This window comes from Rhinatrema bivittatum, chromosome 1 (genome assembly GCF_901001135.1).
Source record: "Rhinatrema bivittatum chromosome 1, aRhiBiv1.1, whole genome shotgun sequence".
Taxonomy (NCBI): domain Eukaryota; kingdom Metazoa; phylum Chordata; class Amphibia; order Gymnophiona; family Rhinatrematidae; genus Rhinatrema; species Rhinatrema bivittatum.
In genome coordinates, this window is record NC_042615.1 from 318410788 (window position 1) to 318427777 (window position 16990).

At 44.7% G+C, this 16990-nt stretch overlaps 1 protein-coding gene across 14 annotated transcripts in view; it reads right to left on the reverse strand.

Moving 5' to 3' along the window:
* Nucleotides 1–16990, reverse strand: part of BMPR1B (bone morphogenetic protein receptor type 1B) — an 825728-nt gene that overhangs the window by 160654 nt on the left and 648084 nt on the right. For all 14 annotated transcript variants that reach the window (XM_029597567.1, XM_029597542.1, XM_029597519.1 and 11 more), the window contains one exon: nucleotides 2146–2248. In XM_029597567.1, the coding sequence (XP_029453427.1) occupies nucleotides 2146–2248 (103 nt within the window). The remainder of the gene's footprint in view (nucleotides 1–2145; nucleotides 2249–16990) is intronic.

Below are 16990 nucleotides of genomic sequence, written 5' to 3' on the forward strand. Positions count from 1 at the left end.
CAGCATCTTGTGACGGGCATCCTCCTCCGTTAGGACCTGGAAAGGAATGGCCTCCACCATAGCCCGCACAGGTTAGATCCTCCAGCGGGAACTGGTGCCTTTCATCTGGAGGGGACGGGTTCGACGGAAGATCCCCTGAGTCATCAGAAGAAGACTCCAAAGTATCATACAGGGCTTCCTCCTCACTAAAGTCCCCTGGTGACCCTTGTGGAGGGCCCCCACCCAAGCCTCTCGGTTTTGGCACTAAAGGCACAGAGGGCATTGATAGTACAGAAGTCCCCGAGGGACCAGGATTCGGACCGGGCAACACCTGGCATGGTACCAAGGCACGTGATGGTGCCCCAGGCCACAACACATCGTCCTCCTTGGAGGAACTCACAATGGGGATCACTCTGGTGGAAGGAGGTCCTGGTGGCTACTGGGTATCTAGAGACCCCCAGGCACCAGTAGCTGCTGCATTGGCAAGATGGCCAGCAGGACATTGAGGCGCTCCAGCAGCAGTGCCAACAACGCAGGGGCAGGCTTTCACAGCAGAGGCACTGGGGGCTCGATGACCTGAAGGGCTTAGAGCATCGCCTGTTGCACCCTGTGGTCCAGCTCCTGTTGAAAATCCGAAGACAGGACGGATGGAGGAGGAGGGGGAAGAGGCATCACCAGAACTCCCTTGGAGCCCAAGGGAGCTCGGTGCCCGGCACAGATATCGGTGGGAACATCTAGGACTCCCGGGTTCAATAGAGGTCTATGCCTCCTCTCCATGGGGTCACTTCTGGGGCATCACAGTGGACACTGGTGCCGACCCAAGCCCAGTACCATGTGTGACTGAACAGTGACGATGTTTCAGAGATTTCTCTCAGTCTCATCACTGTCTTTTCCCCGTCGCAGAGAATGGAGATGATCTGGATGTCCTGGAGTACAACGACATTGACGACAGTCTATCGCCGGCCCCTCTCGAGAGAAAGGGCCCTGGCAGAGGAATGGACATGGATGGATCTACATATATCGGCTCCTCAAGGCCCTTGGGTGTTCGTTGAACCTATTTCAGAGTCAAAGGACCGGACGTTTTGGACCTGAAAAGCTTCTTCATCTTATCTAAACAGGCCCGACGACCCTTGGGGGGTCATTTGATCGCAAAATTGACATCCCATGATGTCATGTGATGCCCCCAGGCAGAAGATACAGACCTAGTGTGGATCCATAATGGACATGGTCTGCGGGCATTGGCGAAAATCCGACACCACCATAAAAAGAGAGCCAGCGAGTGGTCAATGACAGTGGTCACCGAGAAGCGACACTGCTGGGAATCACCTGCAAAGAACAAGAAAACTTACCACGCTGCCCTATAGAGGCACCAATGGGGGAGAAGAGGGACCCGGCAGTCAAGCTAAAAGACGATTGGGAAAAAAACTCTGAAGAGAGCAGAGCTCCACAATAGTGAGGCGAAATCTGCACAGAAAAGAAGAGACTGAACAGGGACCCCACGTGCACATGTGGACAGTGACATGCTGGACATGCTCAGTGTGCCAGTCAAAGTTTTGTGCCGGGCTCCATCTGATGATGTCACCCATGTGTGAGTACTACCATCCTGCTTGTCCTAGGAGAAGAAGCACTTACTATCTGAAGACAAATATCTAGCACATTACTATTTGTGATTCATGAACCATCCCCTAAATTTATCAGTCAAGGTAGCCAGTCCTTAAAATAAATTTTACTGAGCTCCCTAAATTCAGTTCCTTATGGCACTGGTACCATTTTTGCTGTGCGATAGGCATACTGCATTGAACTACAATGATGCTATGAGATTTGCCTCCATAGTTTTGGACAATATTAATAAAAACTATATATACTGTCCAATACTAAAATATGCAAGCAAATTACAGATACAGCACTTTGCAAGCTGAACATTTTCTTGCACAGCACAGACCGATTGTTCTGTTTTCGGGTCAAAACCATCTAATACAATATTGAATTAAAAAGAAAAAAAAAAGGGAAGGAAAAAACAACACTGTATGTACAAAAATGCTGGCCTGAGGTCCTCAGGACCCACAATCACTTTTCCAAATCCACCGAAACCAAAACAAGTAGATGGCACTTCTTCCTCCCGATTGCACCATACAGACCGTGCCTTGTTCCTGGCCGTTTCCTTACCCGACACTGAAAATCTGAACCCTCCAGCCCGAGACATCCAGAGGTCTCCACGGGAACGCCAGACTCATCTTCTTCTACTATGGTGAAACAGTACCCATCGGTCCTGTGTGTTGGGAAAAAAGGGCTAATTAGATTGTTGCTGCACATAAGGAATTGCAGATGGAAGCAATTTGGCATGTAATGTCCCAGAGCAAACACATAAAGATAAATATAACTGGACAGATATAATCGGAGGAGAGAGGCAACCTTAATAGCTAAACTGCATAAAGGGAGGGGGATTACAACAGGACAGCAATGAGGAGAATCGGTGAATATTTTAGACTCACTGCATTCCAGCATAAATCATTCCAGATGCTTAGGTGGGGGGGTTAAAATTTAATCAGGCACATCACTGGGTTCTTTCCACCTGCAGCGTTGTGGCTAAGGACTTAGGTTCTAACAGGCCCCACTCACTATTCAAGCTCATAGCAAAAGCTGAAGCAGCTCAAACTGCTATAAAATTGCAAGCTGAAAATATTCCCCAATTATGATACAACATATTATTTATCAAGTTGTCTTTTCTATGCATAAGGCATTGGAAAAAAAAATAGTAAATGTAAAAGGTTCTCTTTCCACCAGATCTTATAGGTCTAAAATTTCCAGTACTGCATAGAGTTGTACATCCACATGGCCACTTTCAAGCATGTGCAAAACCACCTAAATGTTTAATCACAATGTAAATTCATTCTATCATTATTTTTTTTTATGAGCAAATGTTTGAACTGGTGAGCAAGAAACGTGACTAAATAAATAAATCTATGAAATTGGGAGCGATGCATCTTAGCATATATGAGCCCGATATTCAAAGTGTTTCCCGTGCTCGATAGCCGGATAAATAGGACATATCCGGCTATCTAGTGGGCCGCTGAATACCTGGTTATATTCAGCCAGCTGCTAGATACCGGATAAGTCAGTTATCTGGCTATCTTTTAGCCGGTCAATTTGTGGGCGGGCAGTGGGCGGATCAGGGCAGCAGGTAGCAATATTCGCTCTTATCCAGTTAATTTAATTGGATAGCTTAGACCAGCCATACAGGTGATCTAACTTAGTCGGATATAACTTATCTGGCTAAAAGTTTATACGCAGTTATTTATCGGCATAGCCATGCCACTGAACATCCCTTGTAACTTAGCCAGATAAGGTATAACCAGCTAAGTTACTTATCCGGGCAGCATTGAATATTGGGCCCTTTAGGTCTAAGGTTACACTTCTCAAAACACGGTGCAATGTCATTTACTTGTAGAACATTAAAAAAATTTCAGTCTTGCTCATAAAACATAAGCATGTTCCCTAAATGCTTTTTTGTCTGTGTGTGCAAGTCGTATGACGAGAGTGTCTGTGGAATGATATTTCGAGGCTTTCGAAATCTACACTGCACACACAGTTAACTTACAAGCCCAATTCTTTACTTTTCGTGTCTGTCCAGACTGAGAGGATAACGTACTAAACTATCTCAACAGTAACCCAAGCGCTGATGTTTGTTGCATGCCTGCCTTATCTAATGCACTGGCTCCCAAACTTGCTCTGGGGGACCCCAAGCCAGTCAGAGTTTCAGAATATCCACTATGAAATGTGCAAGAAATTGATTTGAATGCACTGCCTCCATTGCTTGTAAATTTATCTCATACATATTCATTGCAAGTATCCAGAATACCCAACTGGCTGGGGGGGGGGGTCCAGCCAGAGTAGATTTGGGAAGCAGTTAATGCACGTTAACACCCTAGGGAGGTGGAGCTAAGATTTTTGCATTGTGATGTGCATTAATGTGCATACTTTTAAGCATGTACTTTACATATCATTAACCGCATTAACTGCCAACATTAATGCCATTTAGTACATCAGCCCGCAAGTTTGTGGAAATTTAGCCCATGGTATAAGAAAGTATTACTGATAGTGAGGCCAGGCTCTCTCAGAGTTGCAGAAAACGTCTGGGCCACTTCCAGTTTTTGAGGGCCCTAGCCATAATAAAGATAAAAAATGATTACACTAAAAATGAACAAGTGTCTAAACTTGAAGCTGACTCTGTGCTTCAGGACCAGGTCAAATGGCCCTCCTGGCCCCCGGTGGTGCTTAGTTACATCTGAGTAAGCAGACGTGCAGAGATATAAAGTTGCTTATCCAAGGTTAGAACGCTATCAGTGGAGAGGTCAAGATAATGTACGTTCTCCTAAAGGAAGACCTGTCTGCTAGTTCTTACCTGACCCTCACTTGGATACGCCAGGCTGCTCAACAATAACTTTACATGTTTTCTTTCTTTACTTCTCTTATTTTAGACACTGCTCTCTACTACCTGTACCTTCAATTATTATTATTACTGCAAAGGTAAAATAAATAAATCACAGAGACTGCTGGCATCTTATAGATTAAAAGATTTTTTTGGAGGCATAAGTTTCAGAGAACAAGAGTTCACTTCATCCTTGAAAGATATGCCTCAAGAAATCTGTTAAGTCTATAAAGTGCCTCCAGCCTCTCTACTGTTTTTGCTATTACCTACTAACACAGCTCGCCCTCTGGACATTCCAGAGTGTTACTCGTAAAGCATCGGCACTGTACTACATACCACTTAAACATAACCCCTCAGCTGGCCCGATGCTTCAGCAACAGAGCTATGCACTTCCCTGTGCAGGAGCTGGGTTTGATTCCAGGCTCAGATCTTCTGCACCTTGGGTCAGACATGGCTCTCGCCAAGGCAGAGTTCCCAGCCCATGAGGGATGGAGTCCTCGTTCAGCAATTTAACTTAGAGACCAGATATAAGGTCCATGACTGCAGGGTTCCTGAAGGAGCCCTGGTTGATGGCTCCCGGCTGTCATTCCGATGAGCGGACTAAGTAAGATAAGGAGGTAATTATAACACAGGGGAATAAACCCCAGGTAGATGCAAATGAAAACTCATGATGCTAAATCCAGGCCTAGTTCTGACTGAAAAAGAAGCCCCCAAAAAAGCAGAAGGAAATTGCTGAGTTGAAATATGATCAGTGTAAAGGGGACTATGGTCCCTTCACTAACCTTTATTGTTCTTCAGACTGGTAGAACAGTGCTTTGGACTAAAACCAGGGGTAGCCAACCTGTGGCTCAGGAACCGCATGTGGCTCTTGCCCTGCATGCACTGTAGAGGACAGGAAGGGAGGGGCTGCAGCAGAGCGCGCATACAGCCAGGACCAGTGCTAGCTTTTTTTGCTGCCCTGTGCAATTACTGAACCTTCCTCTCCTTATTCTGTTTTATCTCTAATACTTGATTTGGGTTTTTTTTGGGGTTTTTTTTACCAGTTAGGGCCAGGGCAAGGGTATTAGGCATCCTAAGTGAACTTTATGGCTTTATGCCCAGCCCTCCCCTACACGATTAAAAATTACACTTTTATAATAAAATATTTTACATGAAAAAGAACACTTAAAGTACAGTCTTTTAGAGATAAAAATATCACAACAGTATATATATTATATTTGCATGCACTGATGTAATGCCAATTAGAAAACCCTGCAAAAAAAAAAAAAAAAGCCAAAATGACACTTGGAATAAATATGGCATAGGCCTATTGTAATGCATGTTGGGTGTGGGCCTGGTCCTCAAAAATCAGAGTAAACTGAATTACAATTATAATATAGTAAACCTCCCATACCAAAACAGCATTCAAACAGTAACAATCCTATCTATGAAAAGGCAACACTGTAAATATCACACAAAGCTCCTGGGGAATCAGCAGTGGTGTGGGTAAATCACCCTGGGCCTACCTTTCTATGGGGAAAGTAGACTCTGATCCAGGGTCATAATGAATAAAGTTCTAAACAGGACCAGTGAGACGTGAGTGACAAGTGCCTGTCCACAGCAAGCCATCAGTGTAGAAAGGGAGGAAGAGAGAGAAGGAGGGAGCTAACTATTCCTTACATCCAGGAGTGCAACTGAGTCCAGGAGGGGACATGGAGAAGTGTGTGCAGGAGAGGTGGAGATTCAGCTACACCAGGGTCCTTGGGTACCAGGGAGCCCATCATCTGTCCAGGGAATCTTAAACACCAGGCAAATGAGAAAGGGGGTCCCAGAAGGGCGTAGAAATAAGGATCAGTAACCCCCTTGTAACATTCCAGTACCAGCAGTATGCGAGACTGATCTTTTTCAGTAAAATTTAAATGCCATGGAACCTGGACGTTATTCCTTCCCTTCTTTCCGAGAATCCATGTTAGGGTTACGGGACTGAATCAAGCTGCTCATGCCCTGGTATTGAGTATTCATCTTAATTAACTGTTACAACAGGAAAGGGGGGGGGGGGTATATAAATATAGCTAGAAAGTCTCTCAAATATAAACTTAATTTTATATCTTCTTCAGAAAAATGCAATTTTTGAAGTTCACATCATCCTAATTCTGATTCCCTGCTCCAAAGTACCAAATTCAGCTCAGATTTCATGAAAGCAGGACAAGTCTGTTTACCTAGTGGTTAAGCAAGCAATCAGTACCTAATAGGGATGTGAATCGGGTGCCCAATCGTTCCCGCTTTCGGGATCATCTGGCCGCGGGAAAATCTTGTTTTCCCACGGATCCCCCCCTTTTTTTTTTTTTGTGAAAAATCATTTTTCGGGTTAGTGTGTTAGCGCGCGCTAACAAAAATAGCAAAAAGTAACAAAAAATAACAAAAATAAACGGTTTTTTGTTAGCGCGCACTAACCCGAAAAACGATTTAGTGTGCACTAACAAAAATAGCAAAACGTAACAAAAAATAACAAAACTAAACGATTTTTACAAAATTTCGGGGTGGGGGAAAGTGATAGTTTCTTTTTTTACCCAATATATTAACGAATTTAGAAATATCATACGATATTTCAATTCGTCAGAAAAATGATTCACATCCCTAGTACCTAAGCTATGAATTGCCATAGGTCAGTCAAAGATGGCGGATGGCAGACACGAAAACCGATTGGGTTCGCGTTGGCAAGGATGCACTAGGGTCATGTTAACGCTTTAAGCGCCCGCTTTCTACGCAACTTTATTGCATTGGCCCCATTGTGGGGTGCAAACACTAAGCGCTAAGATAGCGTGTGGTGCAGCAACTCTAAAATTATCATAGCCACGCCTCATTTCCTTATCATGGGGGTTGTGTGAAAATTATCACATTTTGATAAATCTAGGCCTAAGTTAGCCGTATAAGTAGTTCTTATCTCTTAAACACTTGTCCGGCCCACCACTTAGCCAGATAACTATTTAGTAGGGTTGTGCATTCATTTGAAACAAATAGGTAAAATACAAGAAATTAGTCCATTTTCATTTCATCTGTGGAATCCCAAAATGAATGGACAGTACCCATGAATTTAAATAAAAAAATTATTTTCATTCATTTGTTTCCCATTCATGTCTATGGCTCTGCTGTAAGCACTGAACAAACAAACAAATGCAGGTAACTATAGCAACCAATTCTTGCCTTTGTGACATCACATCTTCTTGGAAGTGAAGGCAGGACAAAGTGGCAAGGAGACCAGATCGAGGATAAATCACGATGAGCATCTTTTTAACTGTTATAGCTGCCATATAGAATAAGTGACACTGATATCCTCCCATTGAAAGATCTGCACATATGCAAGAAAGTCTCCATTTCCTCTCCAGCAGTTGGTAGAGAAGGTTCTGCTTTTGAGAAGATCCCCGAGAGCTCACAAAAAGCTTTAAAATGATGGCTTTGGCACTGGTAAAGTGCTGTTTCTGATCTTCTCTGCTGCAGTGGTCTCATTCACTGCAAAAGAAAGACAGAGGCAGTGGCATTATGCTTTCTCTGTTCTCTGGGGGAGGGTAGGAGTGTGGAGATTGAAACAATACTTTGTCACTATCTGTGAGTCTAGCACAGTGCAGCAAGCTTAGCATACTGACAAGTAAACATTAAGAAGAGTGTTCCCGAGGTGCCAAACTTGTTGGTTCTGTTTAACTTTCTAGAAGTTCTTTTGTATGTGGAAAAGAAGTCAGTCAGCAGTGCACTGCACAGCACACACATACACCATTTGTGTGTCTGTGTGTGCATGTAACAGACATTTCTGCAGATAGAACAGTGGTACTTTGAGTGGTGGTACAGGGTATCAATAAATTCCTTTGTAATATCCAAACACCAAGTAAGCACTTCAAATTCCATCATGCGACTAAGCGAAAAAGGCAGATGAGAGAATGGCAGCCTTAGCAGACAGAGGGTTTGCAGCAGAGCCAGTGCAGTTTAGTAGCAGTCCTGTCCCTAAACTGAACAGACCAAATGAAGGAGTAGAAGGCAGCTCAAGGCAGAAGCAACAAATTTGGAGAGCATGTGCCATAGCCACATGTTCCTCTTATTTTGGAGCAGAGAGAAAAGTGGGAAAGTCATCCAAAGCTGACAGCAGCAGTGCAGGGGCATGGACTGGGCTGCAGAAGCGCAACAGCCAGAACCAATAGTTTGCTCCTCTACATTGCTTAGTCTTTCCGATTCAATGGATGCAGTATTATCAACAGATGATTCTGAGGAACAATCTTGTCTGGGATTCCCTAAATCAGAAACTGAAGAGCTAGCAGCTGAAGAAAATGTGGGAGGTTTAGTGCTACTGGCATCTAAGCCTTCAGTGTAGTGATGTGAGAAATAGATGATGCTGAGATCAACCCCCAAGAACAGCAGGCAGCATAAGTGATACTCCTGGCATTTTTCCTTGGGGTCCACTCTCATCCTCAACTCCATTGGCATCATCAGCCCCTCCAAGGACGCAGAGAAGAGATCATGGAAGACATCCCTGATCTGGAGGCACTTTAAAGTGAGAGAGGCTTGCGCCTACTCAGTGTGTTCACTGCAGTAAGGATATCAATTGAGGGAAGCAAGTGGGGCATCTGACAAAAGGTGAAGAAGCAGCATCTGCTAGCATTGGCATAAGCGGAGGGTGGCATTAATAGCCTTTGGACCCTTTCTGCCACTCAATGTACAAGCCAGAGGAAAGGGGCTGAAAAGGAGGATTTTCCCCAAGCTAATCTCACAGCCCCTTCTGACAGTAAGGTGGAAAACCAGCAGACCCCTGCCAAGCGTCCACAGTAGCAACCCACCATTGAGGAAATGGGGTGGTGCTCCATATCACTGACCTGGGCAAGAGGCAGGCAGCATTGAATAAAGTAATGAGGAGCAACAGAGAAATGACTGCCCTGGATAACCAGCCCCCTGCAGGTAGTGGAGAATATGGGCTATAAGTGTTTGCAGTATGTGTGTTGGCCCCCAATTACAAAGTACCCTCCAGGAGTACATTTAAGCCCTAATTTTCAAAGCCCAGCATGTGCAAAAACTGGGTGATACATGCATGGCTGGGCCATGTACACCAAGCGCATTTTAAAAACTGCCCGGCAACATGTATATCTCCCGATACGTGCCAAAGTGCTTGACTGCTTGAAAGGGGTGGGGCTGAGGGGCAGGGTCTGGCATGGCAGGGACCGACCGGGACAACAGCCATTAGACCCTGTCCCGGGGAAGTGCGCGCCGGCAGCCAGCCAGCGCACGCAACTTACTTTTGTTCAAAGGAGCAGGTAAGTTCTAAAATTTAAAAAATAGAGTATTTAGGTGGGGAATTGGGCGCACACATGTTTTAAAATGTACCCCTTAATAGGAAAGTTATCCCCATCCAATACAACCAGTGTCATAGCTGAATTCCAAGTGTAGCTAAAGGAGAGGAGATAGCAGGCATTTCACCAGCAATATCTGGACCAGTGCAAACACTGCGCATGCTTGCCTTTCCCTTCTGGCACACTGGTGGGATTTAGCCAAGGCAGGGGCATACAGCAGCTCTAGAAGGGACTGAAAATCAGAATGCAAGAGGGATGTGATATACACACAGGTGATGGAAAATAGTCATACTGTGTACAATATACTAATCAGTAAGAAAAATGCTGGAGAGTTGGCAGCTAGGCTGGACAGGCAGGTTTCTTTGTGACAGACAGTGAGAAAAATATGATAAGGGCAATAAGCTTTGCACACAAGTTGCACCTGGCAGTGAGGGATACATTGGGGTTGGGGACCAAGGATCACAGGAATCTATTCCAAAAGAATCTGATAGACGTGCAGGGAAATAGCAAGGCATGTCCATCAAAGCATGAAGGGTTGGGGGAGGCAGCTTCTCCTTGAGAAATAAGAACAATTTGGGATGCCTCTTAAGCATCTGATTCAAGATGCTGGCATCCACTGGAATTCCACAATATCTGATGCTGAAGTGGTTGGTGGAGCAGCAGTTATCCCTTCATGATCTGTCTGTAGAAACAGAGATAGGTGTGGATCAGCCCTTGGGGCACCATGATTGAGTAGTGATGAGGCAGCCAGTAGAAATCCTGAAGCCCTTCAAAGAGGCCACTGAGGATCTGAGTCTTAGAAGCACCACCCTGGACAGGGTCATCCTTACAAGTAAATATTTTGGAGGAAAAGGTACGGGGTTTAAGTGAGCAAGAAGGAATGGAAGCAGAGGTATTGCAGTTTGTGTGGACTCCTTGCAGAAGCAAGTGCAAGAGAGACAAACTTCTGACTCAAAAGAATACAAACATACTTACCACTCTAGTTTTACCCTCTAGTCCCAGTGTGTCATATGCATGAAAGAGATACTGGTAGATAGGGTTTAGGAACAGGAGTGCCAGAGGCAGAGAGGGTATATAATCGCAGGAAAGAGTGACCACCCAGAGAGTAGTGCAGGCATGAGCACAACACTGTCAGCTAGCACTTCCTCCCCCACCGCAGTCCACCAAAGCCACGGTGCCCAAAAAGAATCAGCTCTCCTGACACAGGTCATACCCAAAGCAGCTGGCAAGAAAAACCCTCAGTCCGCCTCAGCAAAGGAGACTCCAGCAGAAATTTCTGTGGTCTGCATACTCACAGAGCTCATCAAGTCACAGACACAGATGCAGTTCACCCCCGGAAGAGAATAAGCTACTTATCCAGAAGATGACAGAAAATTACATATTCTCTATTGCACAGAGTCAGTGTGAATATCAGAGACAAGCAAGCACGACATATGGGAACGAACTGCATGTGCAATCACTAATTTGGGATCTTCACGAAGGAAACGGAGTAATGCCAGGATCACTACAAGCGCATCAAGGCAAGACTCAAAAAATATGGCCAGCATCAATGCAAACCATTGAAGTACCAGAGGAGGACCACTATGCGCCACCACCCTGGGCCTGAGGGTCTGCCTGAAGACCTGGAGATTTGTTGTGAGCAGGTAAGCATTGTCACACATTTAAATACATATCCTCTTTTCTTGAGAAGATACAAATGGGAAGGGGGTTTGGGTAGCAGGGCTTACAAAGGAAAAGTGCATAAGAAACTTTTTCCTCCAATGGTTCTCTTTTCTTTCACAAGGTCCCAGTACACATGCCCTAGAGCCAGAATTAGACCTGGAACTTCATTTTTCCTACTTTACAAGACATCCCCCCAGATGGAAGATTCCCCAGAGGAGGAGCTGGAGCCCTTGCCAGCAGCAGAAACCCCAACCCCATGCATGACAACTCACTCTACGACAGCCAATGTCTTACAGCTGTGACCTAGCCATAAGCTGATCTGGTCACCATGCAGGGATGCTGCCTAGTTCCATCCAGTCCCAATTCAATCAACCAGAAGACCATAATGGAGGCAAAGATCCCTCCCTTGCCTCAGCCTCCACATACAAGAATAGCTTGCTTCTTTCCAGCTCCTGCATAAAATAAATCAGGACTTACGGCAGCCCACCAGCACAAAGCAAGAGGACATTTCCACAATGAAACAGCTTGCCTGTGTCGTGCCATCCAGCACCAGACAAATATAATACAGAGGCAGGTAGTTTCCATGCCACAGGAGATGAATTACTCTACAGCTGCCATCTTCCTCCCGGCTATCCATAGTTGGCAGAAGATGTCTGCCAACAATACCACACTGATCTCCACCTCCCAAGAGTAAACCCTCAATTACACAGTAGGTTGCAGGGAAGGAATAAGATCTACCCTATGACTTGAAGAACCCATAAGTTCTGCTCTAGGCAACCAATGCCCAGACCAAGTCATGGTGCCGGCCATGTGCCAGAGGAGTCCTGGCTGAAGAACCTGTGTGCCAGAGAGAAGCTTCTGGGCAAGGAGAGCCCTAGTTGAAATGTGTGTAAAGGAAGTTTCACCTGGAGAATATTCACCATTGAGGATGGTGACCATGACTAGAAAGATGCTGCAATCTGCTACTGAAAGATATTCAAAGCATTACTGCCAGTCAATGCCAGTCTTCAAGGTCCTTCAGCCAGGTTGTACTGTGATGGATGAAATCTTTTGTATAGTATGCTATCCACAGGAGCTGAAACACAATTACTTTCTTTAGATCATCCAGTCTTTCTGAAATGTAGTCATAAAAACAGAAATATGATGGCAAAACAAAGACCGCATGGCCCATCCAGTCTGCCCATCTGAACAATTCATTTGTAGGATTTATTTATTTATTTAAATTCTTTTAATATACCGATGCTCAAGACAAAGTTATCGTACCGGTTTACAGTATAACCAGGGGAAAACCAATAACCAGAAGAAAGAGTTACAATGAACAGGGATTACAATACAGGATAATTGAAAGAGGAAGAATTAGTTTAACAAGGCTCTCCTAAGAGTAAAACGATATAGTACACCATTGATTAGCATGGATAATTAACTGAGTGGTTCAAGCATAACAGTTCCTTTCGATAGTGGTTGGGGAGAGGATTTGTCAGGGGAAGGCTTGAGAGAACAGCCAGGTTTTCAATTTCTTTCTAAAGGAGAGCAGACAATGTTCCTGGCGGAGGTCTGCGGGAAGTGTGTTCCATAGCTGCGGTCCCGCGGAGGACAGTGCCCGATTTTGGAGGGACTTGTGACAGATGGATTTATAAGGGGGCGCCTGGAGAGTTCCTTTGTGTGCGGCTCTAATCGGCCTGTTGGAAGTATGGGATTCGAGTGGGATTGTGAGTTGAAGTGAGGTATGATGATAGATGGTTTTATGGATGATGGTCAGAGTCTTGAACAGTATTCTAAAGTGGATGGGAAGCCAGTGTAGGTTTTTTAGTATCGGTGTGATGTGGTCTTTACGTCAAGAATTTGTGAGGATCCTGGCTGCGGCCTATACCAAGCTGTCTAGCTTATCTTGAAATTAGAGACCCCCCTCCCCACCATCACTACCCACACACGTTCTCCTATCTCACCTTCTCTTCCCTTGCCCCAGCCTCCCAGCACTCACCCACATCTTCTCTGCTACTGTGACTCCCTTCTCTCTCTCTCTCACTGTGTGCCAGAAGTGCAAATCAGCAGTCCCGGGCACTATGAATGCTGACCCTGTCTATAGCTTCACCTCCTCCTGTCCCCAAAGCAATAGAGAGCCCATGCAGAGGCAGATAGGGAGGGAGTGCTGCAGAGAGGGAGCAGCTCTTACTGCCTCCTCCTCTGCTCGGATTTGCTGAGGTCCTGTTGCCTGCTGTTTCACACAGTTGGTGAGCAGTGAAAGGGGCAATTCAAAAATCAGTTTTAACATTGCCGGTTTTTTGTATGTGTGCCAATGCCCTGCCTGATAAAAACCAACCAGGCTGACTGAATACCAGCCAATTAGCAAACCTACTTGCATTAGAAGTCCTCACAGTCCTTTGCCTCATCCTCATGTAATGATTATTCGCTGGTGCTAATTTACTGTGCTTGCTGTTCCAGAGTCTACCATATGATGATTTCTCTTGAGATGGTCTGATTTTATCTGATGCCACTTCTGGAGTGTGACGACATTGAAATGGAGTTTTTCTGTGTATTAATCCTGCTTGTCCGAGACCTGTAGATTACAAATCTATAGACTGTAAGTTGGTCTGGCCTTTGTCACTGTCTGCCCAAGGTCTCAGCTGTACTTGATAACAGATTTATTGTCTCAGGTCTTCCTGTTGCTTGAACTGCAATGAACAGCATTGCCACATCCTTCTGTCAGTTTGCTGGTATAGTTTCTTGGTCTATGTCAGGGGTGGCCAACTTCAGTCTTTAAGTGCCAGAAACAGGCCTGGTTTTCTGGATGTCCACAATGAATATGCATGATATATATTTGCCTAGAGTGGAGGCAGTGCATGTAAATATATCTCATGCATATTCATTGTGGACGTCTTGAAAACCAGGCCTGTTTGTGACTCATGAGGACCAGAGTTGGCCACGCCTGGTCTATGTGTAAAATGCCAATAATCATTATTAGCATTTTAACTTTTCCTAATTATCATCACTATTTCTATTGATTTTGTGCTTTTATCATCAACTGCACTGAACTGTGTAACAAATATCTTATGGCAATAAAAGTTCTCCTTTTTCATATGATTTATTTATATGGGAGGATTGCTTTTAACATTCATCCTCTCTTTCTCTCTCTCTCTCCTACCCCCCCCCCCCCCCCCCCAAGTATCCTAGGTATCTCATGGCTTATAGTACCTGGCAGAAATATTGGGCTGTCTCATCTGCTAACTACGGCCACTGAAGTTTGAAAAGAGACCAAGACCATAAAATGTGTTGCGCTCAGGAGTTTGACAAGGCCAGATATGGCATGAGACCCACCTGTCAAAGGATCCTAGTCATTTTCAAGGTCCTCATACAGCCATAATGGCCACTGAGCTCAGCTGAAACTTTACCACCTCACTTTCAGCAGTGTGACAGGGACACAAAACATGCACTCATGCTCTAGCCTGTGTCCCCCTCCTGCATCACTAAACTTGTAGGCCCTCTTGCAGTGGCTCCCGTATCAGCTCCTGTGCTTCCTGCTCCTCTTCCAGCTCTGGCTCCGGGTGCTGCTGGTTAGGCTGGCATACAGCTTGAAGTCTCGAGCATCCCTCAGGCAGGGTGTATAGTCCCAAGGCAAACATTGTGGTAACATACTACATATGGCTAGGTGCTCTATTGTAGTTTCCCCACTGGTGTAGGAGTGCCCAGTAGGTCTTCATGTTAATGGCAAAATTTTCTAACCTCTGCAGGTGTAGGTGTCAGCACTATGTCACCTGTTGCATTAATCAGAACACATCCATTCCTCCTCCCCCCCGCCCCCGAATACGAGGTCATTTGCATATTTTGCATCTTGTTATCTCATTAGCAAAAACCTCCATGCTAATGCAGCCATAATAAAGTGCACAATGTGAGTATGCTAACACTGGGGAGGCTGATGCAATACCGTGCGCTCAGCCGAGCACACTGTTTAATCAGCAGTTGGACATGGCTTGTGCAGGCGCTACCTAATCCCCTTATGCAATAAAGGGGATTAGCACCTACACAACGCACAGTGAAACTAATAGTGCTCATCACATGCAAATGCATGCTGATGAGGCTATTAACGAATTGCCCGCAATGCACATTTTTTATGCTCAAAAATTAACGCCTGCCTAGAGCAGACATTAATTGCTGAGCACTCTCAAATGTTGTACAGAAAAGCAGAAAATAAAACAAATTTAAAAAAAGAAAGTGTTTAAAAAAAGTGCTGGCGGGTTGGGTTCAGGAAACGGACGCTCAGTTAAGAAGCATCCGTTTCCTGAACCCCTGGCTGTGTGCTGATTAGGAAAATGGACGCCAAGAAATATGGCGTCCATTTTCTAAACTGGCGGAGAGTTGACCACTCGCGGGCCGCGCCCCTAGCATCTCCTTGACAAGGAGGCCCCTAATTTAAATACTGCACAGCGCCCCCAGGAGGGGGTGCGTTAGGAAAGTGGGTGCTGAACACTCAACGCCCGCTTTCAGTGCATTTTTATTGCATCGGCCCCTGTGTTAGTATACGTTAAAACATTTGCAATACCTAACACAAGCAATCAATATGCATTAACCTCCAAAATTCAAACATTTATGGATTTGGGATTAGGGTTTGTTTTTGTTTTTTTAAACACAGAGGCTAAGCATGTAGAAATCTGTCTGCTCATAAAAACAGAATTCTACGTATGTAAAAATGTTTTAAGTGGTTTTAAGAACATCAGTGTGAGAATAGTAATCATTTTACTTTATATTTGCTTAAGAACAAAAATGCACATGGCTGACTCCAAAGACGGAATCCCATCAGGACAACATTACCTTATTCTTTGGCACTCTACACACTTAACAACTGTGACAAGTAATCATGAAACACTATTAAGGGTGATTTGTTGCCCTGCCTTACTAAGCAACACTCTCCTCTGGATGAGTTCTTGAGTTATTGTCAACAACTTTTCCCGACTGTTTATCCAACATTCTAAACGTAAAGTGATTCATAACATCACAGTTTATAAGAACACGTATAGCAAAGGACAACATGTACACTAATGGATGATTTCATGATGTGGGGGAATAAATAACCTTTCCAGAATGGAGGCAGGAGTGCTTTTACAGTTTAAAAGTTACTATGTTGTCACTTTGCGTATGCTCAAATCAGGTTCACCGACGACAAAGATGTACCTACTGCAAAAAGAGCAAAAGTGAAATGGTATTCCTCTATTAATTCCAAATTTAGTAAAACGTAACCTCCCCTCTCAGTCCCACCAATTTAACCAGGGGTATTAGCATGTCTCAGTGAACCAGCCACTCATTGCTTTCACTGTAGGGCTGACAACTGTTTCATTTATTAAAAGCAGGGGGAGGGGGAAAAGCCTCAGCTGCTTAACTCCGCTGCCTCTGGCTGGAACTTTCAACTATAGCGGGGGCTTCATTTAAAGTTAATTCATCGGTGACGAGAAAGAAAATGTTTGCTTTCATATTGCAAGGACTCTAATTTGAGCATCATGCCCTACGGTGAATATAATGTAAGAAACCTGGTGTTATTTTACATCTAGATTTCTTTTGCTGCATTGTGTGTGTGAAGCACTCAGCTACACAGAGTTGCAAAGCTTGCACTGAAATCTTG